This window comes from Arvicola amphibius, chromosome X, assembly GCF_903992535.2.
Source record: "Arvicola amphibius chromosome X, mArvAmp1.2, whole genome shotgun sequence".
NCBI classification, from domain to species: Eukaryota; Metazoa; Chordata; class Mammalia; order Rodentia; family Cricetidae; genus Arvicola; species Arvicola amphibius.
The window spans coordinates 17,933,740-17,956,813 of NC_052065.1; the positions used below are offsets into that span (position 1 = coordinate 17,933,740).

At 44.0% G+C, this 23,074-nt stretch overlaps 1 protein-coding gene across 1 annotated transcript in view; it reads right to left on the reverse strand.

Annotated features, from left to right (window-relative positions):
• The window catches only part of Shroom4 (shroom family member 4), a 202,778-nt gene extending 187,848 nt beyond the window's left edge, over positions 1–14,930 (reverse strand). Inside the window, 1 exon segment of the mRNA XM_038316566.1 lies at positions 14,764–14,930. Coding sequence (XP_038172494.1) covers positions 14,764–14,880 — 117 coding nt within the window. The 5' untranslated portion in view covers positions 14,881–14,930.
• Positions 14,931–23,074: the final 8,144 nt, after the last annotated feature.

Below are 23,074 nucleotides of genomic sequence, written 5' to 3' on the forward strand. Positions count from 1 at the left end.
ACACACACACGCAAACACACACAGACACTGATTTAAAGTCATCGCATTTCAGCTGAAGGAACGAAGTACTCAAATCAAGCACAGAAATTACTATACCCACTCCGAACACAGAGTAACAAGTGGAATGGCTGTTGCATTGGGAGTCTCACAGCACCGCTTCCCAGCGGCATGATGAATGCTATAATCATCACTCCCCACTGCCGGCCTGGGGACCACAGTTTACATACAGATACAAGCCAGGCGGCCCGGAGACACCGACTATATCTTCCACTACTGCCATCCCTCTTCACATCTCAAGTTGCAGCAGAGGGGTCCTTCTTAATTTGCCTCGCCACCATTATTTTCATGTCGTGCCCCCATGTGTAGCTAACATGTGGACTTGAGGTTCACCACAGCTGCTAGGGGAAGTTGGTCGTTTCCACCAGTAGCAGCCTGGGATGCCAGGCCCTGGAGACACAGAACTGGTGATCTGCCGTGGGTAGACCCAACAGATGAAGGCAGAGAAGTGAAGAAGCAGAGGACTGTAGGGAAAACCAGGGCCACTAGAAGAGACACCAGAATGGGGATGACAAAGGGCAGAATTTCCCAGCGAGGAGCTTAACAGAGAGGAGACCTTTCTGTCTGATAACCTGGAACCTAATGTGGCTACTAGAAATAAAAGTAAGACCAGAGTCAGAGGGATAATGATCTGTAATACCCGGCAAAAATAATTTGGGCTCTATTTTACAGGCAGTGGGAAAGTATTAAATAATTTCCAGTAGGTGACAATGACCAAAAAGTGGGAAGCCATTTAAGGAGGCAACCACACCTCTGCAGTTGTTTCTCCATAAGGAGGCTCCATTCTGCCCATTCCAGCGCTTTCCAAATCTTGTTTCAAGGCTGCTTCTTCCCGTTTGAGTTCACCATCCCCCAGCTCATTCCCGTGCAGCTTTTTTGAGTTGGGAGTGATCCTAATAATGTTTCCTACTCAGAGTAAGTCTCCTAATTTTGTACTGAGGTTGGTGGGGTCGGATGACTGGAGCTTCCGTGAAACTCACCATTTAGATGGGAGGAAGGATGACAAGCCATTTCCTCTTCTGTATTAGTAACAGTTGACTTGGCCACTATAAACCCAGCCTCCTCTAAGATGTCAACAGAACAGGAGGGGAAAAATAGAGAGAGAAGTAAAAGGGGGGGGGGGGGAAGAAGAGCCGGTATAGGGCAAAACTTGATTGTCAGGGGCCTGTTCCAGATCACTATCACTTAGAGGCCTAAACTAAACTTCAGCCTTAAATTAGGGCTCCAACCTAGGGATGAGAGATCGAAGTGCCTCACCTGGGTCTTAGCAGTGGAAATTAACTCCTTCTAGTCCTTTATCCCTTTGTTTTATTAGGTGCTGGGAAGGAAAAGTCTGTTAAGCCAAACCCTATTGCAGCTAAAAAGGACTAAGAGCCAAACCTTCCGTGAGCAGATACAGTATGTACAGGGCCGGAGCAGGTCGCAGAACACTGCACATTTCTCAAGCTGAGGGCATGCAGAAAACATGAAAATTACATAGCGAGCCCTTCCCCTCCAGAAGAAGAGAGTTACCCTCCCAGCCCAGCTCACACAGCAGCACCGTCAGCAAGCTAGCTCCTTGTAAAAGCCAGGCACTCAGGCAATCTCTTCCACAAAAAAAAAAAAAAAGAAAGTCTCCCCAGTAGCTAGGTGTTTGAATGGATTTTAAATATAAATTACAAGTTATTTCACCTGGTCAGAGAGAAGAGGCAAATTAAAGAACCAACATGCCCATTAACCTTACTGCCAACAGTGTCGTTCCAGCTACAAAGAAATGGGACGAGGATTTAGATCAATTTCCACAGGATGAGCATCTTGACAAAAGTCCTGAGTTTAGTTTCTGAAGACGGGGAAAGGCAGATGATGTTGCACAAAAGTAGTAATGGCCTAGAAAGTCAACTCATGAAGTATGGGAAGCAGAAGAGATAGACTGATTTTCAAATTGGCACACAAATGGAACCTTTCCAAAGCATTCCATTAAGGAATGTCCAAAAAGGACATTAGTGCTATAGTTAACCACTCCAAATTTGTAAAAGTTTTGACGATAAAATAATGTTTTCTAGCCAGATTTACAGAAACCGGGGGTTGTGAAATGAATCCCCATCTCCTTTCCATACCACTTAAGACAATGAAATTGCACAGAGAGGTTTTAACAATATTTTTAAAGGTAATATTTAAGAACCCTTACTATTGTGGAAACATAAACAATGACAGTCACAGATTAATAATACCATGCCAGGCAGAGAGGATAATACTTCAAACAATAAAAATGGAAGAGAAACTTGAAACTCCGGTGGTTTGAGGTTTGCCTCACCAAGCCACCACATTTTGTTTTACATATACAGAAAACAATCATTAAACATCTTGGCAAAGTAAACTGATGGTTTTTGGCAGCCTCAATCCATTCTATCATGTCCATCTGAGGTTTGGCATTGTGACAGTTTCTTCTAGTTTTTGTTTGATTTTTTTCCCATTTTCTCATCCCTTGAATGTTCTATTTATATAAAAAGAACTCCAGCTAGCAACACCTCCACTGACTAGGCATCCTCCAGATTGGAGAAAATAACAAGACAAAGCTAGGGAAGCTCATTAAATCACAAAGCAGACCAGTTTCCCATGTCTTTGGGGCATAAGATTGTCTGGCAATTAACTAATTTACGCAACAATCAATAGATTAGTAAATTGTGTGTTGACCATAGTATCCCTAACAGAATGACCTGTTATTTTAAGTGATTAGACCCCAGAGTAAACAAACATAAACAAACCCCCTTTCTCTTTGTCTCCACCTGCCTACTAGGTTACCTAACTTGATGGACTCATAAACAGTATCAAAAGATCCAAAACTAAACTACAAACTAGTTCCCCTTTCCAACCCCTACCTTCTACATTTGAAATAGAGACATTATGTCTGATTCCTACTACTTCTGCTTCTTTTCTTTAATAGTACACATTATCCCTAACCTCTGATAACTCGACAACATATAACTCAGCACACGTTGCCACACCGTTTCAAACTGTCCAATCTTGTCTGTTGTTCAGTTTAGTTCTCATGCGGTTATGCGACCGGTAGTATACTAGATGCCTGTTTTAAATATCTTAAGTCTGCTTGGTCTTTAGGACAGTCATTCCTTGTCCTGCTGAAATCAACTGTCTTCTGCCTCCCATCACTACCTAAGTATCATGGATCACTCAGGCCCACCTTCAATTATTACTTTTCCCACAAAGCTCCTAACATTGAACTATAAACAAATGTTAGATTTTATGTCCCGGTCTCAGCACCTAAAGCTTTTTGTTCCCGGACACACAGTAAATATGCATATACTGTATGTCCAGGGAACAACACACAAATAAATGTCAGTAAACTCGCCATCTGTTTGGGAATCAGAAAATCAGGTCTACTATGGTGGTCATCTCTTGAATTCTGTAGTTTAGGAGTAGGCACGCTGCAAAGTGCTTAACAAATCGGTGTTGACTGGTAGATTGATTGATTGATTGATTGATTGATTGAAGTCTTAATTGGGAGTTGTTTGGACAGCCGAGCAAGGTTTAACACAGGCTTTTAAAGCTCCAGCTATTTAGACATGAGCCAGAAATCATGTCTTGTCTTTCTACCTCTGGCAGCTGCAGACCTCACACTAAAACTTCCCTGCCACTCCATGCCCATTAGGTACCCTCAAATGTTTTATTTGTTAAGTTCAAAATTCTTTGACAAGACTTTCCATTTAATAAAGATACCTAGGGAATATTCTATTTCCTTCTTAAATCATATATACCCCTGGTATTTATATGAACTACAGGATAAAGGGAATCATCTTCTCTATTGGAACAACCATACCAGTTCATTTCATTTTACTCTTGAGGTTATAATTTAATTCAATTCCTCCTCTAAACCCTCCTATATACTACTCCCTGCTTGCCTTCAAATTCCTGGCTTCTTTATTCACTAATTGCTTTTGGCCATGCAAATCTGATAATTTTCACTTGAAAATTAAGGAACCTAGACACAAGGAGGAAAATGACTTGCTAGAGGTTCACAAATCAGGAGCAGAGGTAAAAACTAAGGCTCAGCTTTTCTAAAGGTTGTAGATGAAGCTGTAGCTCAGAAAACCCAGGCCTGGGGTATGGTCCTGTTGGTAGACTAATCCCTTAGCATGCCCAAAGTCCTATGTTCTATCCCCAGTACTGCCAGATGAAAAAATAAATACACAAGAAAAAAAAAAAAACAACCCGCAAAACACTTCAGGTCTTTTGAATCCTAGCCCAATTTCCTTACCCTGATTTGAGATTTAAAACATAAACCTTCCTTTGACCCTAACTTCCAGGAGCAATTATTGACAATATTACCAGTTTCTTGACTAAATTTCATTTCTCATTCCTCTCCTTTCTCCCACCCATTTCTATTTAGCTTTGCTCTTTCCTTAACAAATACAAGTGTGGCATTACAAAAAAAAAAAAAAAAAAAAAAAAACCAACAACAAAAAAAACCCTGAGATTTGGAATCAGACAGAAGTTTGAATGCCAGAGGTTTAGCCCAGTGGTACTGCTTTTCCTAGCATATACAAAGGCTTGAGTTCTGTCTACAGCACTGTAAAAACGAAACAAAATGATTAAAATTAGAATAATATTGTTGTGGCACTATGGTTGAAACCCTCTATTACTATGCAACACCTCTGCCTCCCAAATTAAGTTTCAATGCCAGCTCTCCCACTTAGTATACAATTTTAAGTCTGTCACTTAACTTCTCTTAGGTCTCAATCCCTTATTTGCATAACTGGGACATCAGTGTCCACCTCAAAGAACTACTATAAATATTACATGAGAATACATGCACAATACCTAGAAACAGACATGTTTGTTCTGATCCCTCCGTGTGCAGGCTCTGACCACCCTTTGCATTCAACAGATTGCTGAAAACCAGCCCAAACTGCAGGCCCTCCACTGTAAATATCTGGAAGTATCTGGATCCTTGCCTGATCCCTTTTTCAGCCTATGGTCTTGACCTCTCTTGATTAACTATGTAAATTAAGAAAGCCCCGCAGTCACAGTCAATTCCTCCAAAGAACATGAGTCAGCTCTGACACACACTCACCCCTGAGTAGTCAAAACATCATCGCTCATATTCTCAATTAGAGAGATGCCATTAAAAGCACTTGCCTGTGGAAGTTTGGGGGAGATTTTTACTTAAACACAGAAAAAAAAAAAAGAAATGAAAAACAGCAAGACAGCCCAACAAAGACAAGGCTTTAGCTTGTCATAGTATTTATTATAAGCAAAGATGAGGCTGTAGCCAACGAGTATCTAACCCCTTTCCTGAATAACTAGTCAAACCAGCTTTACTCCTAGCTCTACCTCATCCCACCTCCAACCCCCTCTTCTCAAAAGAAAAATCAGTTCCTGATAGAACGTGAAAGACAATATAGGAGAACCATTCAAAACTTTCCTGCCAGGGGCTTACAGGAAGAGAAACAGCTAGAAAACTGTTGGGTGGCATAGAGGGCCAGAAGACAGCTCAAAGCATCTTTCTTCCGTGGGCCTAACCCTTGATCCTGTCAATGAATGCTACCTCCCACATTCCTTATTAAAAGACTTGAGGGAAAGTTAACAGACCATGCCATCGCTGAGAGCACACCAGGAAATAGCCACTTCTGTAAAACAGGGGAAAAGCAGTGTAGAAGATGCCTGCTGTCAGTCATTTCCACAGGCAGAACAGGAAAAGCCTCCCAAGCCCTTCTTCACAGGCCTTCCAGAAAGAAGAAAAGAAGAAGCTTGCTCCATGGAGATTCTTACAAAAAAAAAAAAAAAAAAAAACTTAGGATGCCACGAAGAGGTGAAGGAACATGCCAAGATTACTCAGAAAACTGCTAAACACCTATAAATAATGGAAGGTGACAAAAGACTTGTCCTTAACTCAGACACAACAGAAAAAGATGAAGTGTGTCAGATCCTCTGTTTCCACTAGAATGTACTGAATGATTTCAAACTTACCAGCCTCAACCGGCTCCTCTCAGCTCCTATTAGAAGCACCATGAGCCAAGACAGACAAAGCTGGCATAGCAAAGTAGAAGAGCTCACTATAACCAAAGGGGGAAACTAGGCTTGGACAGAGGGCAGGGCAGCCAATGAACAAAGAGCCAATGACCCTTGAATGCGAGAGCCCAGACTGTAAGCTTGAAGCAACCAGTGCTTGTGGGTGCAGGCTGGGAAGTGAGGACTGGACATGAAATAAAGATAGCTTAGATGAATGACAACTGAGCCTTGTTCTCTGAGGAAGTGCTCATTCTGTCGCAGGGCACAGTCACAGACACTGAAAGAGGAGGGTATGAAAGCGAAGTGAAAAGGGAGAGGGGTTAGAAATGACTTTGAGAGCTCAAGTCAACTTGATCCTTGCCACTTCAGTGCCCCAGCAGGATGGCTCTGCCCAAATAAACATGCCAGTGTGGTGTGAGGAAGAACCAGATCATCTCTTGCAAAACAAAGACACGTGACTAGCTTTCCACCTGCCTATTTGCACCAAAGGTGGCTAAGGGACACAAGGACACAAATTTTACTTCATCCCAGCCCTTAGAACATAATCTTTAGCTATGAGAAATTGTATTTCAATTTACTCATCGATGACTTAATTAAAGTCTGTCAGAAATAAATGTCTCAGGGAGCAGCAGGAAACAAATAAAATATCTGGCTTTACAGCTGTTAAGAGAAAGTGATCTCATTATCAACGTGCTCAGTACAAAATGGTTGCAAGACAATTCTCAGGTAAACCTGGAGTTCAGTTTGCAGGGAAACATAGCACACATATTGAGGGTCTGAGGACATTAGTCACTGTTGGCAACAGAAATCCCACAGTCACCCAGATCTGGGTAGCAGAACTAGCTAGGGTGCTTTTCTATAACTTAAAGATGTTTTTTCCAAGAATACCTTGTGTAAGTAAGCATCATGGAACTCTGAGTACCATTTCTTTTGGGGGTGGGTTTTTTTTGAGACAGAGTTTCTCTGTAGCTTTGGAGCCTATCCTGGAACTCGCTCTGTAGATCAGGCTGGCCTCGAACTCACAGAGATCCGCTTATATCTGCCTATTTCTGCCTCCCAAGTGCTGGGATTAAAGGCATGCACCATCACTGCAAGGCCTGAATACCATCTCTTATAGACAAATAGTATACAGTATGGTTATGCGGAATAATTTCATTGGCCATAAGCTATGGATTAAATAGGTCTCTCTAGAATTATTCTGAATGACCCTAATGACAACTAATTGTCAAGGGTCACTGTGGACATGTTTTCTAGACTTCAACTCTCTTTCCCTTAGACCCATCGTCCTCCAATAATGAGGGTTATGTCCTGCTCCAATCCACTCCTTGGTCTATGCTTCTGGAGGAAAAAAGGCATTTTCCCAGATCAGGTGATAAATGGTGAAATACTGGGCTATAGATTTGTAAAAGCCTGTAAATCTAAGCCCTCCAACAGGAGTAACTTCTGTGGCTACTTCAAATCCAAACAGAAGACCCCAGAATTGCAGGAACCACTGCGTCAACAGCAGTATATCTGATGAGACATGGGGCAGAGACTCCATATCCAAACCTCGACATAAAGAATATATATATATATATATATATATATATATATATATATATATATATATATGAGAGACTGCTTATATGTCACATATGATTGGTATTTTCAATTTTGGAAATAATTAATTTTCCTAGGAGGGAAGTTCAGACAGGTTAAAAAAAATCCAAATTTTGATTTTGACAGCATTTATTAAATGCCATTTCCTCTGTAATTTAATGATGTCTTTGTTTAGACATATATGCTCCATAAAGGCAAGTCTTATGCCTTCTGTCTCCTCTCCCATGGAGTGTCTTTCTCATGGCTGCTCTGGGCTAGGAGCAGGGGAAATTCCACCTTAATTGTAGGAGATAAAACTTGTCACTCAAAAATGTCTTATATGTGGCTAGGGAGATGGCTCGGTGGGTAAAGTGTTCATTGTGTAAGCACGAGGAGCCATGTTTAGATCCCTAGCACCCACATAGAAGCCAGGTGGGATGATGAATACCTATAACCCCAGCACTGGGGCGGGGTCAGGAATAGATGGATCCCAGAGGCTCAAAGGCCAAGCAGTCCAGACAACAAAAGAGCTCTAGGCTCAGAGACCCAGTCTCAAAAAATATAGTAGAGAACAGAGGGAAAAAAATCCAACATCTGCCTCTGACCTCCACACATGCTCAAGCACACACACTTGCAAACACATACATACCACACACACACACACACACACACACACACACACAAAGACACACACAATTCATTACATGGCTTCCCTCCACGCTTATGTAAAGACCCTGGACAAGTAGTGATTGCCAGAAGTACAAAACTTCCTTCAACTATTAGACATGGACACCGACCTTCTATGACTGGGCCACCTGATAAACCTAATCACCCTCAGCTGTATCTTCCTTTAATAATACTTATGAGTGTGTGTGAGCGTGCATAAAGGAGCCTGTGGAGGTCAGAAGAAGGTTGATCCCTTGAAACTGTTATAGTTTTGAGCTGCCATTTAGATAATGGAAATCAAACCAAGGTCTTCTGCAAGAACAGAAGCCCTCTTAACTGCTCAGCCATCTTTCCACCCCTCCCCCGCCAGCTGTATGTTTTTAAAAGAATGGTCTATAGATGAAGCTCAATGGTAGGAGGCATACTTACCATGGAAAAGGCCCTGGAAGCAATTCTCAGCACGAAAAAAAGTCTCAGTTTTTATAATTTTCGCCAGTTGCCATATTCTGTTGTGGGCTCCATAAATTAAGAAAGGAGTAGGGGGAGCTGGAGAGATGGCTCAGCGGTTAAGAGCATTGCCTGCTCTTCCAAAGGTCCTGAGTTCAATTCCCAGCAACCACATGGTGGCTCACAACCATCTGTAGTGAGGTCTGGTGCCCTCTTCTGGCCTTCAGGCATACACACAACATAGACAGAATATTGTATACATAATAATAGATATTTTAAAAAAAGAAAGGAGTAGGGGATATAGTTCAGTGGTAGAGCACAATGTCCTATGTTTGATCTTGAGCACCAGAAATTGAGGTGGAGAGAGAGAGAGAGAGAGAGAGAGAGAGAGAGAGAGAGAGAACACAGTAGACAAGGTGGAGTGGACCCAGAGTGGGAAGAGTAACCTCAGATCCCATAAGAGTTGAGAAAGTCCATAAATCTTATTCTTGAAAGTACAGAGGGGAACGCTGAATCTCAGACCCCATAAGAAAACGTTGAGGAAGCACATAATTTTTTTCATCCTCTCAAGGGCTTTTTTCTAAATTAGAGGAAGCAGCATTGTTCTGTATGGTCCAGACTTGCAGAGTTTAGCCCCATGGATGATATGCAAGAAGAAATGTTTGCAGTTCAACATAGGGGGAAAATTGTCCACAGCTAAAACCTGACAGCAGCGAAATGGACAGGCTTAAATACGCACATGCTCCCCCCACCGACCCCGGATCAGTAGAGAACGTATCAGAGAGACATCCTCCATAGCAAGTTCCTTAATGATCTTAAACTAGGTGACTTCCCAAGACTTTGAGACTCAGTCTCCGAGTCCCACCAGGAGCAGCAGCAGTCCAGCAGCCCTGAGTTAAGCATGCCCTTTGGGACATGGTAGCAGCGGGCACAGCGAGCATGCCTTCCTGTAATCTCTACCGCTCTTCATTAACTTCTCACAGATGGCTCAGCACATTTTCCTCTGGTTGGAAGAAGCCTAACTATAAACACAGTCCCGTCCTCTCATGATAATTGCCCCATAACTAGTAGTCTCTGTCTGAAACTTGTCTCTTTTTCTCTTTAACAAAATTCCTGGAGAGGGTTCTGGGAAAAGCAAGCGGAAAACATTTTAACTGTTTAAAGAACAATGCTCAAGTGTCTTCCAGCTGGAGCTATTGTCTTTGGGGTTTCGGAGAGGGAAAACCCTGTGACAGGCATGGCCCCCTTTCCTTCAGAGAACACATCAGCAGGATACTGGGTATATCTGACAGAACTAAATCCTATGTATGCAAGTTACATATGACAGGACCTAAAAGCCTATGTATGCAATGGTTAGCCAAGCTTTACAAGGCATACTATACAATCTTCTTCTTCTGCCTTCCTCTTCTATCCTTGGATAGATTCCCATTCCATGTCCCCACATGCTGTGTCCTTTCTGGAAGGAAGGCAGAAGTCAGTCATAGAACTTAAGCAGTAGACACCTTTGTAGATTCTGGTGGGGAAGATCGGGGAAGGATTCATATAAGCAATCAGACTGTATTTATCTCCTACAATCCATACCCTGTGAAGATACTTTGGGGACTGCCAGGCCCTTGATGGGGTGGGGCTAGGTCTGACACAGCTGAAATAGCTGAAAGGTATATCATTGCTTATATAACCTCTGCATCCAACAGGAGCTCAAAAGCACAGTCACAAGAAAAACTTGAATCTGATCATTTGGGACGTCCTTTAAAGTTTCAACTCCCTCCTTTTGGGAGGCTAGCAATCAGGGTAGAGTGGGAGGCAGTGGAGCCTATGAAGAACTTGAAGATCCGGCCCTGCCTTTGTACAAGGTCAAGGATAGCAAACGGTTTATCAAAGTCATTCTCCCATCCTGTGTGATAATGAACACGAGGCAGGCATGCCTATTGGCACTCTGTAAGTAGTGACTTGGATCTGCCAAGGGTAAAATGGCAGGGGAATATCCATGCATGCTATGTAGGCATTCTCCTGCAGACTCCTCTCCCACGCCACCCCACTTTGTTAGAGAACAGTAACTAGCTCCCGTTTGACTCACTGTGCCAAACTGAGAAACCTAACCAAAAAACAGGCCAGAAAAAAAAAAGCAAATATGTTGGGTGAGCGAGCACAATCTTCTGTCCTGTCTTTTCATCCTAGTTTTCCTCCTCCTTTCCCTGCATCCTGACAGCGGTCCCCACCCTTTCTTTTCTCCATGCTTGCTTAACTTAAAGGCTCATGTTTACGAACTTGAAATTAACCCAGGAACCTTAGGCTGCAGTTCAATTTTTCCTCCTTCTATCTCTTCCACACACAGGAAGGATACTGCTTGAATCTCTGTAGCCTCTAAGAGACCCTATATGATACAGATTCTCTGGTGCCAGACTTTGCAAGGTTCACTTATTACCCCCCAAAAGTTATTTCCAATGCAAGATGTCACCTTCATGGACGACTGTATAAACTGTAGATAAGGACCCTACACAGTAAAACAGAAACATCTGATTAGAAGAGAATCTCCATTTCATTCAACAATACCCTCCCTGGTCTAGTATGAGAAGCCAGTCAAAGAAATGAATCGTGGTAAAGTCAAAGGACCACTCCCTCGTGGTCATCTTCTTTCATTTGTCATGACTTCAGTAATATTACCAGAGCAAATGGAAAAATCATAAACTACCTCCTAAAACTTTCGATAATCAATAGAATTGGCTTTAACTGCTCTTTTTTGGCACTTAATTATCAATAGAAAACCACTTGATTATCCACTTTTTTCACTTGATTTTCAACAGATAGCTATACAAGTCTCAATAAATCAGGCAGCTGAATTCTGGACATCTGGGATGATTTTCCCAACCTGATCATTCCCGGGTCTAAAGGTCTGTCCATGGCAAATGGAAAGCAAGTTTTCCTATCCCACACCTCCTCTTCCCACCAATCACCCTTTCTCAATTTCCTTCATCTCCCTGATATCCCTACCTTTCCCAAGCAGGCGCAACACATCATCCTAACCAAAACGACTTTTGTATTTCCCCAGCACCAAGGGAGGTTTGCTGCCATTTTCTATTGTGGCTCTGGGCTCTTCTGTCTTTCACAAGTCTAAGTTATTCAGTTACCAAAACAGTCTTTCCCCACCTCCTTGGGCCCAGACTTCATTAATGTATACCTGAAATGCAGTCATCATGGAGGACTTCATGGCATGGAAAACATCACTGGAGTTAGAGGCTGAGAAGACTAGATTAGATAGATCCCTGAAAGTTATTAGTCCGTGTTTCCACAACCTGCAGTACTCCCCCCAAAATCAAGATATTCTCTAGGTCGCGGTAAATAAACAGCATGATGGACTGAAGCAAGCCACTGGGTGCACCAAAGAGTCGGTTTTCCATCAGATGTTCTGTAGCCTTCCCTGACTGTCTCCCGCTGTGCCTGTGATAGGCTGAGGAAGTAAGGGATGAGAAGCACACATTGCATGGCGCCATCAGATGCAAGTGAAACAGCCATCTTCCTTACTACATAGCAGTTTTGGTTAAAAGAGTCCAGGGCTAGGGCAATGGGTTCCCTAACCAAACCATCACAGTGTCATTTAAGGACTGCCCACTTCAAATTCATTTTAGACCTAGGGATGTCCAGGAAACGCAAGTGGTATTCCCAGGATTCCAGAGCAAAGAATGACAAGGCAAGGGTTAGAATCCAGATAGTTTTCATTTACCAGTTCAACTCTATTTCTAGCCCAAAGCCACCAGTGAATGCAGACTTGTGGGGAGACAGCTGTATTATTCTAAAGCATAAAGGAAGCACACTAAAGTAGAAAAAAAAGAGAATGGGATTAATGAAATATCTCATGAAATGAAATGAAAAAATGCATTAAAGTATAAAAAAATGAAAATGGGATTAATGAAACATAGCTTGCTAAGAAAAAAAAAAGCAACCAAACATTATACTGGAAAAAAACCTACCCCCTTTATGTAACATCCTGGCTAACCCAGTTACACCTTGCTTTTACTCTTAGGAGCCAGGCTGTTTGAAAGCAATGGGTAAAGTGATTTTACCTCCTGCATATCCGTGCATGTAATAATGAACCTTCATATAATAGGGGCCAAGTGTGCATTCAGCAGAAAGGGAATCATTAAAAGGCACCCTGCTTCTCCACACACGAGGCACTTCCTTAACAGTGTGGCCAAGAAAACCCTCATCTACCCCCAAATAATCCCCATGCCAGACCACAAATTGCTGCTGCCCCATGCTTAGTAACACCCCCTGCCATGCTCCTATGGGCTCAGAAAATAGTTCAGGACCACAGCAACAAGCACTCTCAGAGGTGTCTGGCAGGTTAGGTCAGCCTGGACAAAGCTGAAAAATGACCTCTCCAGGGCAGGTTGTCTAGGCAGACTGAAAATTCTGTGGGCAGCCGGAGGAGGAAAAGAAAGGGAGGAACTGCCAGACTACCGTGGGCTGCTTATCCCATTGTGACCTTGGTAGAAAGAGAGGGGAAGAGGAGGAGTTTGATTAGAAGAAATTCTTCAAGGCTAGGATACCCCTCTCTCCAATGGGGCTGTTTGATTGTTTTTTAAAGTAGTTTGCTCCAGAGAACACCAAGGAAAGTGTTGGGTGTGTGTGAGGGTACAGTACAAAGGCATCTATCTCAGTCTAGTTACAAATTACTGGATGAAGAGCGCCTGGTTTGGGGAGGCTAAAGGTCCTCTCGAGGTCCCTGCCAATATCCCCCCCCCCCAAATGTTACCTCAGTACACCTCAGAGAGCCGGAGCTGACTGGCTCACACATGAGCAACATGAAGCTTTGCCCCGACACCTGAAGAATGCCCATACAAGTTAGTTAGTGAGCCATTCCAACGCATGGAGAAAACAACATGGGTTATGATGGAGGAGGGGGCAGTAATCCCCAGAGCCCAGCTGCTATGTTAACAACACGGAAAAACAGAACATTTGTTACCTCAAAAAAGCTACGTCTTTCTACCTCCCGCCAAAACCGCCATCTACAATCACAACTGCAGTTTGCGTGGTTTGGAAGAGCGCGCGAGAGAGCTGAGTGTGTAGAGAAACTAAAACAACAACAAAAATGGGCTAAAGTTCAGGAAGTCCCTCCACCTGGCAATCTAGTGCTTCAAGGTGAGTCGTCTTACAAGTCACTCTTCCAGTAACTGCCCCAACTGCCCCCCTCCTCCACCCTCACTTCCCCCACTCAAGACGCCTGGGTTTGGAGGTTCCCGAGCTCTTGGGGGAGCTTCTCTCCCCTGGCCTCTAGCTGCAACTTGGTTCCAGCTGATCACAGGCTCCTAAATCAAACCAACCCTAGTGGCCACTTCAGCACAGCTGTGCTCCACGGCACAAAAGTTCTCTCCGCACACTTCTCAGCGCGCAAGAAATCGCGCCGGCGCGGGGCAGTTCTCGGGAGGGAGGAAAAGGCCGAGTGAAACCGGCAGCAAGCAACGCCCCGGCGCTGAACACGGGGTGTGTGTGTGCGTCCGGCTGCGGGACAAGAGACTGAGAAAAGTCAGCAATGCCTCATCCCCCTAGCTCGGCACCAGACCCAGCAACCTGCCTCGAGCAGGACAGCCCCAGGGAGAGCAGGGAGAGCTAGCGCCGAGCCCCACCGCCCGCCCGAGCCCTCAGCCCCTCGCTGTCCTGCGGGGCGCAGGGGCCTCCGAAGCAAGGAGAACCCCCAGCAGCCGCCATTTCCTGCAGCCCACACGGAGGTGAGTGGCCTCCTCGTCGTGGGGGGAGCCGGGCTGCCCCACTGCCCCGCGAGTGGGACTGCGCGCACAGCTCAGGCAGGGCCGGGTGACTCGGGTCCCATCCTCCAGCCACACTGAGCTGCAGCCCGCTCTCGCAGCAGATCCCCCTCCGTGCGCCTACAGCCCCTCGGACTCTGGCCGGCCAAGTCGCCAAGTGGGGCTGAGGCCCTCACCGGCGCACTCTTGCGCACCCGCTAGCCCATTCAAAGTTGGACGCCGTGAGGAGCGAGCCAGCGCTCCTTACCTTCGACACCGTGAGCGGCTCGCAGTGCTCCAAGCCCCCCTTCAGGGTGAAGCCCCAGGGCGCCCCCCCTTGCAGCTGCACCGGGACGTACTGGAAGGACCCCGGCCGGCTCTCCATCCTCGGCTCGGCTGGCCAGGCGCCGCTGGGCTCCTTTTCCGCGGGGGCTACCGAGCCTCCGCCCCCAGCAGCTCAGCCACCATCGTCCTCCAGCGCCGCGCCGCCCCGCTCCGCCTACTCTCCCGGCTGGAGACGCTCAGGCAGCTAGTGAGCCCTAGGAGGAAATGACACGGAGCTGGAGAGAGGGGGGAGGGGGAAGAGAAGGGGGAAAAAGAAAAGAAGGAAAGAGAGGCGGAGGGATGGTGCTTAATGGACAAGAAAACGGAGCAATGGGGAGGGGCAGTCACTGGGACCTCGCCTATAGGATCGCTGAGGAGTGGGAGCAAGGCGAGGCCTCACATCAATTGTTACATTGTTTCATTCAAGTAGGCCCCCTCTTTGGTCCTCCTCTTTACTGCGGAGCTACCCGCCCCTCCTTCAGTCCAAGCAAACCGAGGTGAAAGTCAGTGTGCATGGCCCTCGTGGCCTAGTGCACTTTTCTGATTAGCGCCTTCAAGTTTTTGAGTGCCTTTTCTTCAAAAGTTCCTGAGACCCAGGTCCTGGAGCGGGGGAGGGGGCTTACAAAACTGCTAATCTGGACCTTGCCTACAGGGGTGGAAAGGAAAGTCCACTCAGAACCAGCGAATATAGTGGGGTTGTGCGTGTAGTCTGCTCCATGCCCGCACTAGTTGTGTGGAGTCATGATGGAACATTGCCTAGGAGCATAGTTTAAATACAGGAACACTGAGGATGTCCCTGCTCAGTTATAAACTAGCTCCCTGCTGGTGTCTATGGGAGTCCTGTGATAGTCCCAGTCATCCAGGACTCCTGGCACTGCCTTGCACTTGCCCCACAGAGATGACCAAGCCAAGGATTTGCAAAGTTATGCCTAGCAGAAAACAAGCCCATAAGAAAGAGCATCCATTGATAAGATGGCCAATTCACGATGTGCCTTTTGGAAGAATCAGCTTTTACATGGGGCCTGGAACTATCCAATCATCTGTTCTTAGCTGAACTTATTTCTCTGACCTTTGGAACAGGCCTGAGAGCTACAGGAACAGTCCTGAGAAATGAATGTGGTACTTCATCTGACGCTGATCTCTTCGTCTTGACCTAAGCAGTTTATCTCCCCTCTCAGGGTGTTTTCTCGGCAGCCACAAGTGGGAAGTCACTTTCTAAAGAGCTTCACACTAGCAGGGAAAGTGTTGACAAGTCAACGCTGAATCAACAGGGCATTCTTACTCTGTCTTGCTGTCGAGTGTCCTTTCCTGCTTCCTATGCAATTTCTTCCTCATCGCAGGCAAACCTTATCCAGTCCCTTCCTTCCATTGGAAAGCTTTCTACAGTTCAGGTGTCCGTTCTCTGCTCCCACTTCCTCACTGCTTCTTAAACATCCTGCTGCCTGCCCTATGCCCCAGCATGCCAAGGAAGTTTCTCACAGTGGTCATTTAGATGTTCATAATCTGCTTTATGTCCTTAGAGGCTAAACACATAAGAAGGCACACTCAAACAGTTAGACAGATCTAACACAAACACCTTGAGCGTAGTACTAGAAATAAGAAAATGGGCCATCTCAATTTGCTGATCCCTTTAAAAGAAATTTAGCACTAAGGATAGAGCCTGGGGCCTTGTTCAGGACAAGCAAGTATTCTACCTTTAGGTATTTCCCTTTACCCCTCTTTTAATATTCATGTTTTTGATACTAGGACTTGAAATATTAATGTTTTTGATGCTAGGAACTGAAACAACTTGTTGATATGTGTGTACATGCACCTGTACAGCGCCGGGGATTGAACCCAGGGCCTTTTAAGAGTGCTAGACAATCACTCTTAGCACTGAATTAACTTAGTGCAGCTCAGTAGGTCCCAATGTTAGCTTTTAGAAATCTGTAAACTTCAGTTTGCAGGATGTATGGTCATTACCCAAGACCTACTAGAATTTTGTGTCTAAGACGTGAAGGTATCTGTAAACAGGAGACGTGCTTCTGAACCTTGGCCTTGCCACTAATTAGAGAGGTGGCCTTGAAGAAATCACTGAGCCAAGTCTTGGCCGTCTTATTTTCTTTCTCTGTAAACTTTTGCTAACAAGTTCTGACCTTGCTGCCTCTGAGGCCTACTGAGAGACTAAGATGAAATAATACACATGAAAACACTTTGGAAAGGAGAAAAAAGTAAAAATCCCCTCAACTTTAAACAAGGCCCTGAGCTAGCCTTGAACCAAACTATTTTCCTTCCAAGCCATACTCCATAGTGCTGTTGGGTTCTTCATCTTCTTTTCATCACTAAAGGGGAAGAAGTTGAATTACTTCATTCTTTGCATAAACAATACAGAAATAGTAGACATCTTGTACATATAATGGAGACATCTTTCTGCTTTTCTGGAAAAAGACCACTACTCTTTCATTTTTACATTTTTTTTATATTCTTACTGCATAGTGGAGGGCTGGACTTGAACTCACAGTTCTCCAGTGCTAGAAGAGTAAGTATGTGCCACCATGCCTGATGTGAGAAAACCGACTCTAAGCTGGTTAGACCCTTAGTTAGCAAAGTGGTATTAACCACGTCACCTTTCTCTTCTATAAAATCGTAAGGGTTGAGCTACTTGATTTTTTTTGGATTCCTCTGTAATTTACAAACTCTGCGATTACTTCCTAACCATGGTTTGAACATTATACGTGCACACACACATGCATGCACGCACGCATGCAAACAAAGATTTGATGAGAGAGATGACTCAAGTAAGAATACAGCAATAGAGAACAGCTGCCAGGTGTATTCTTGCACACACACTGGAACCGTAACACAGATGCTGACTTCACTCTATGTTAAATTGCCTGTGCACACAAAAAAGTTGAAACTCCAATGCAGGAAGAAACAGAAAACTGCATATCAGCGGAGGAGTAGTGACTGCAGTAACACATTAAAATAGGAAGAAAAGGGGGGTGTATGTGGAATCCTATGTCATGCTAATAGTTAAAAGTATTATTGTTTTTTTTTTTTTTTTCGAGACAGGGTTTCCCTGTAGTTTCTAGAGCCTGTCCTGGAACTAGCTCTTGTAGACCAGGCTGGCCTCGAACTCACAGGGATCCGCCTGCCTCTGCCTCCCGAGTGCTAGGGTTAAAGGCATGTGCCACCACCGCCCGGCTAGTTAAAAGTATTATGCTAGGGGCTAAAGACATAGCTCAGTGTGAAGAATGCTTAACGCTCTTGCAGAGGATCCAAGTTCAGTTCCCAGCACTCACATCTGGAAGCTTATAACCCTGTAACTCTACCTCCAGGAAGATTCCCGACCTCTGGCCATCATGGGCACCTGCACACAATATTAAAAAGAATGTCCTTATTAAAAATAAGTATCATGCTGAAATGTAAACGTCAAGGAGGACAACAAAGTATCTAAGATGGGACAGCAAAAAGAGGCCAGGCTAAGTGGTCCACCCCTTTGACCTGCACAAGAGCTACACAGGATCAAGCCTGACAACATTCCGGCATGGAGAGTGGGAGGGGATCGAGCCCCTTCCCCTAACCGAGGGGCTATTAATTGGTGATGGCTGCTGGGGGAGGGAGAGTCAGTTTTCCTTAAGGATGTGGCCCCTGGCAGTCTGACTATGCTCCAGTGGATGGCCCCACACCCCTGAAGATATAGACAGTACAAACTGGACCTAATGGGTTACTAAAGAAGGCACAAAACTGAGTGGGGAATGGATTTCTGAATAGTTAGGGGGAGGTGAGAATGAAATGCTCAAAATGCATCGTATGCATATGTGAAATAATTTCAGTACATTGCTTAAAGTCCTCTTCATTTACACCTCATTCATCGGTTTACCTTCTGGGAAGGAAGAAGACTAAAATCATGGCTCTGTGAGCTTTTTCGAAACTTCCGATTATAAACTAGTGCCTCAATAAAGTTTTTTCTCATAACAGTACTAGTCTCTTGTCTCTTTCTGAACCAAGGGCCTTTCAAGAGGCTTTACCGACCTCTGTACCTTTCTATCTCAAAACTGGGAGGAGAGGAGGGAGAGTAAACTGTGGCGGGGATGTAAAATAGAGAAATAAATACGAAAAGAAGGTTAGAAAAATCCCTCCATATAAAGTTGGAGGTGTGCCACAGCGATAGAGCACTAGGCAACGGGTGAGTGTGATGTAGGTTCCACTGGAGAAACTGAAAGGAGGGGGAGGAAGGAGACAGGCAAGGAGGTTGGAGAAGCGTCCTGAGACAATGTCCTTAGTCATCTGTATGTTGTCTTTTTCTTTTTCACAGGGGAAGGGGAATCCTCCATTTCACTCTCATACCATTTCCATGGGGCAGGACTTTTTTTTTTTTTTTTTTTTGGTATTTTTCGAGACAGCGTTTCTCTGCGGCTTTAGAGCCTGTCCTGGAACTAGCTCTTGTAGACCAGGCTGGCCTCGAACTCACAGATCCGCCTGCCTCTGCCTCCCGAGTGCTGGGATTAAAGGCGTGCGCCACCACCGCCCGGCGGGGCAGGACTTTTGATAAACTAGCGTGCATTCTCTCTCTCCTCTTTCATGTGATAGGGGCATTTTGACATGCATATGGCTAAAGGGAACCACCAAGAAACCAATGATGACAACCTTCCTACTTCCTATTTCCCCCAACAATTTGTAACAATTATAAATTGCTATTTTTTTTTTCATCTTTTCTCTGTGTCTATCAATTGGTTCTCAATTTGGGAGTAGAAGGAAAAGAATTTGTCATTTACCACTCCCCCCAATGTAGCTACCCAACCCATATCTATATTACAGGTGTCTGTCTTCGGCATGAGGATCCATATTGCCTTCTGAGCATCTATGTGCATCTGTTTCCAAATGCACCTCTAATTTCTTCTGTCCCTATGTCGATGTAACAGGGATTATGGGTAGCCCAAGTTCCATGTCACTCTAAAGAGATTGAGCTGGACATGTATGTTGACAGGACAGAACAGGAATGAAAGCATAGATCCAAGGACAATAATCACAGAATCTTAATGATTTTTGTTAAAGAACCTTAGTAATAGCTATCTCTTTCTTTTAACACCGCCAGCACAGGGAAGGGAAGAAAGTATGACCTCGGAGTAGAATTAAAAAAGAAGCCAGACCTACATAATCTATAGTGAGGAACAAAAAATGAGACCTTTCTCGCCTGTAAATAGCACAGAAAGGGCTACCTTTCTCATTAGCAAATTTTTATATTAGAGAAATCTAACCTGTGTTTTGTGACTGTGATCTAATGTTCTGTGGTCACAGTACTTGGTGAATTTTGTCAACTTTTTGGGGAAAACAAAGTAAGACAGAATGATGGACACCATTTGACACATGAAACTCGAGGTAGAGATGGTTCGCTACGTTGTTAGTTATAGCTCTCCAATGCTACCTCAAAATTCCCAGTGTTGGTGGCCAAAAACTATCCCTAGGTCACTTGTCTCTTAGGCAAAAGGGAGCACAGACAACTCTTTTAGCAAAACAAATCTTATCAGGCGTAAAATCACAAGGTGTTTTGTAAGTTGTTTTTGGTTCTGGAACTAGACAGGGCCGGGTTGGGGGCTGGAGCCTCATGCGGGCTATTTATTGTACTCAGATTCTAGGGCCCTTTCTTTCATGTACTTTCTCTGCCTCTTCTGGAAGTTTCTGAGAGGAGAGAGAGAGAGAGAGAGAGAGAGAGAGAGAGAGAGAGAGAGAGAGAGAGAGAGAGAGAGAGAGAGATCTAGGGCGGTGATAATTGTCAGTGGAAAGGGAAGAAAATAGTCTGACGTTGCAGGTATTATTCACATACAGGTTATGAAAGCAACAAGCTCCTTTTCAATTATTTACTAGCTGAGAGTGTAAGGCAGTTGGAAGTGGGAAAGCATTGCAAAGGACAACTCTAAGCAGACTCTCCAACTAAAGAGTGTTTATCTAATTCCTAGGGAATTTTGCCTAGGGCTAGAGAAAGATTTACGGCTGAGATTTGTTACTTCTTAATTAAAGCTAATTTAACATTAGTATACAAAATACTATAGCCTAGAAACCATTTTAGCTAAATAAATCATTGTGGAAACATAACTGCTAGAGAAATATGAACTTTATATTGCTTTGAATAACTTTATCAAGAGGTACTTCTGTTGCTTAAATATTCCATTCTTTCATACATTGAGAAATGTATGAAATGTTATCAAAAATCGCAAAAGCAATTGCTTGGTATTGAGGTTAAAAGCTATAGATTCAGTCAGGCGGTGGTGGTGCAACCTTTAATCCCAGCACTCAGGAGACAGAGGCAGTTGGATCTCTGTGAGTTTGAGACCAGCCTGGTCTACAAAGCAAGTTCCAGGGTTGTTACACAGAGAAACCTTGTCTTGAAAAGCCAAAGGGAAAAAAAGTATAGATTCAGAGCCTCTTCCTTTCTCTTGAGCTGAGCAATCTAGTCTGTCTCTGTCTCCCCACTCCCCTCGTGTGTGTGTGTGTGTGTGTGTGTGTGTGTGTGTGTGTGTGTGTTGATTTGCCTGTGTTCTGAGCACACTAGTATCATCTCAATGGGAAACTGTCAATTTGAATTTGGGGAATTCAGGCACGTGGCCCTGGTTCAGCTGAGCTGTGACGAACAGCTCTAGAGCAGTTTTAGCCAGTGTCTGACTCCTTCCTCATACCAAGGATATGAAGATTATATGAACTCTTCAGTTCATACTGATATGTAGGCTGTAAGATGAGCTCTTCTTTATACTCAGCTCAGAAGCCACCTCTTGCTTGATGCTGTGTGTTTGCCAATCTGTTCTGCTTTTCAAATGCTGTTTTCAGGGAGTCACTACTATGTCACTAATAAAATAAAATCCGAGTGCACATTAACCTTTTTTCCTGATGACTCCTCCACATATAGAAAGAAAAAAATCACACATGTATGTGTACCATAAAGTTAGCACTTCTACTTTTCAAAACATTTCCATCATTTTTCCTTCCTACAGGGGGTACAGAAGGTAGAACAGTTCATTGAGCATTTAAACAAAATTAGGCTCCCACTGTGGTTATGGTGAAGCTCTGGAAAAATACATACTTGACAGACAAAAGAAATATATATGAGGCCTAAAAGATTTCTTGGTGAGTGGGGTCATTTGCTGCTACAATATTTTTGCACACACACACACACACACACACACACACACACAACCACTACCACCACCCCACATACACACATTAACACACAATAATTGGGAAAAGAAGCCTGGTACAGCGCTAAATCACTCTAGTCTTAGCTACTTGGAAGGCAGAGGAACATGTGAGCCCAAGAGTTTGAGGCCAGCCTGGATAACACAATGAGACTCTGCCTCAAAATAAATGAAGTTATAAATTTCAAAAATAATAAAGAAGGAAATTAGACGTTGGTGATGTAAATTTTAGGCAGATGTGTGGGGAAAGGGTGGGAAGCACAAGTATTTGTTTCACACGTCTTTATCTGCCAAATAGATGTAGAAATACTCTTTTCTTTGTGGTTCCTTACTTTTGTTCTAAGTAGAAATGAATCTACTTATAAAATATTGACTTGAAAAGAAGCGATGATTCCCTTAACTTGAACCATGATGATCCAGACCAACAAGGAGAGAATAACCCGTTGCTGTGTCTAGGGATAATTAGGTGCGTTCTGGCAAGGGTTCTTTGATTTCCCCAAATGTTTTCTTTAGGGGATATGATCCCATGACTAGGTGTGTGCACGTATACTATTCAGACTGTACAGATGAATGAACAAACCCACACATGTGATTTCTCTTAAAGTCTGAGGATGCCTAGTCATTTTCGGAGGACCTGATAGCTCAAGTAATAAATAAAAAGGTTCTCGAATTCTCAAATGGTTGTCGGGAATCGAGAAACAGTTTCACGACACTCAAGTATATAGATAGGACCCTTCTAGTGTGTCTTCTTTCATTGACTCAGAATAAACTTCAGAAATCTAAACGACATCCATACAATCATTAGACACAACCATTTCGAGTTCTTAATTGATTCTCAAACCCATCCACTTCTCTCCCCGCCCACTGCCTTTCTAAGTGGGTTCCCTGCAGTTTGCAGTGCTTCCAAACTGCTTCTAGCTCCATTCTCTGCTTTGTAGTGGAGCTGCTCCTTACAAAGTACAACTAAGCACAGAATATGCCATTTTCCTCTGAATTTCCCCTAATGACTCCCTGATGCTTACTGAAAGAATCCTTTGACAAAGTCTCTTCTTTATATGGATCCTTCCTGCATCACTAGCATTTATC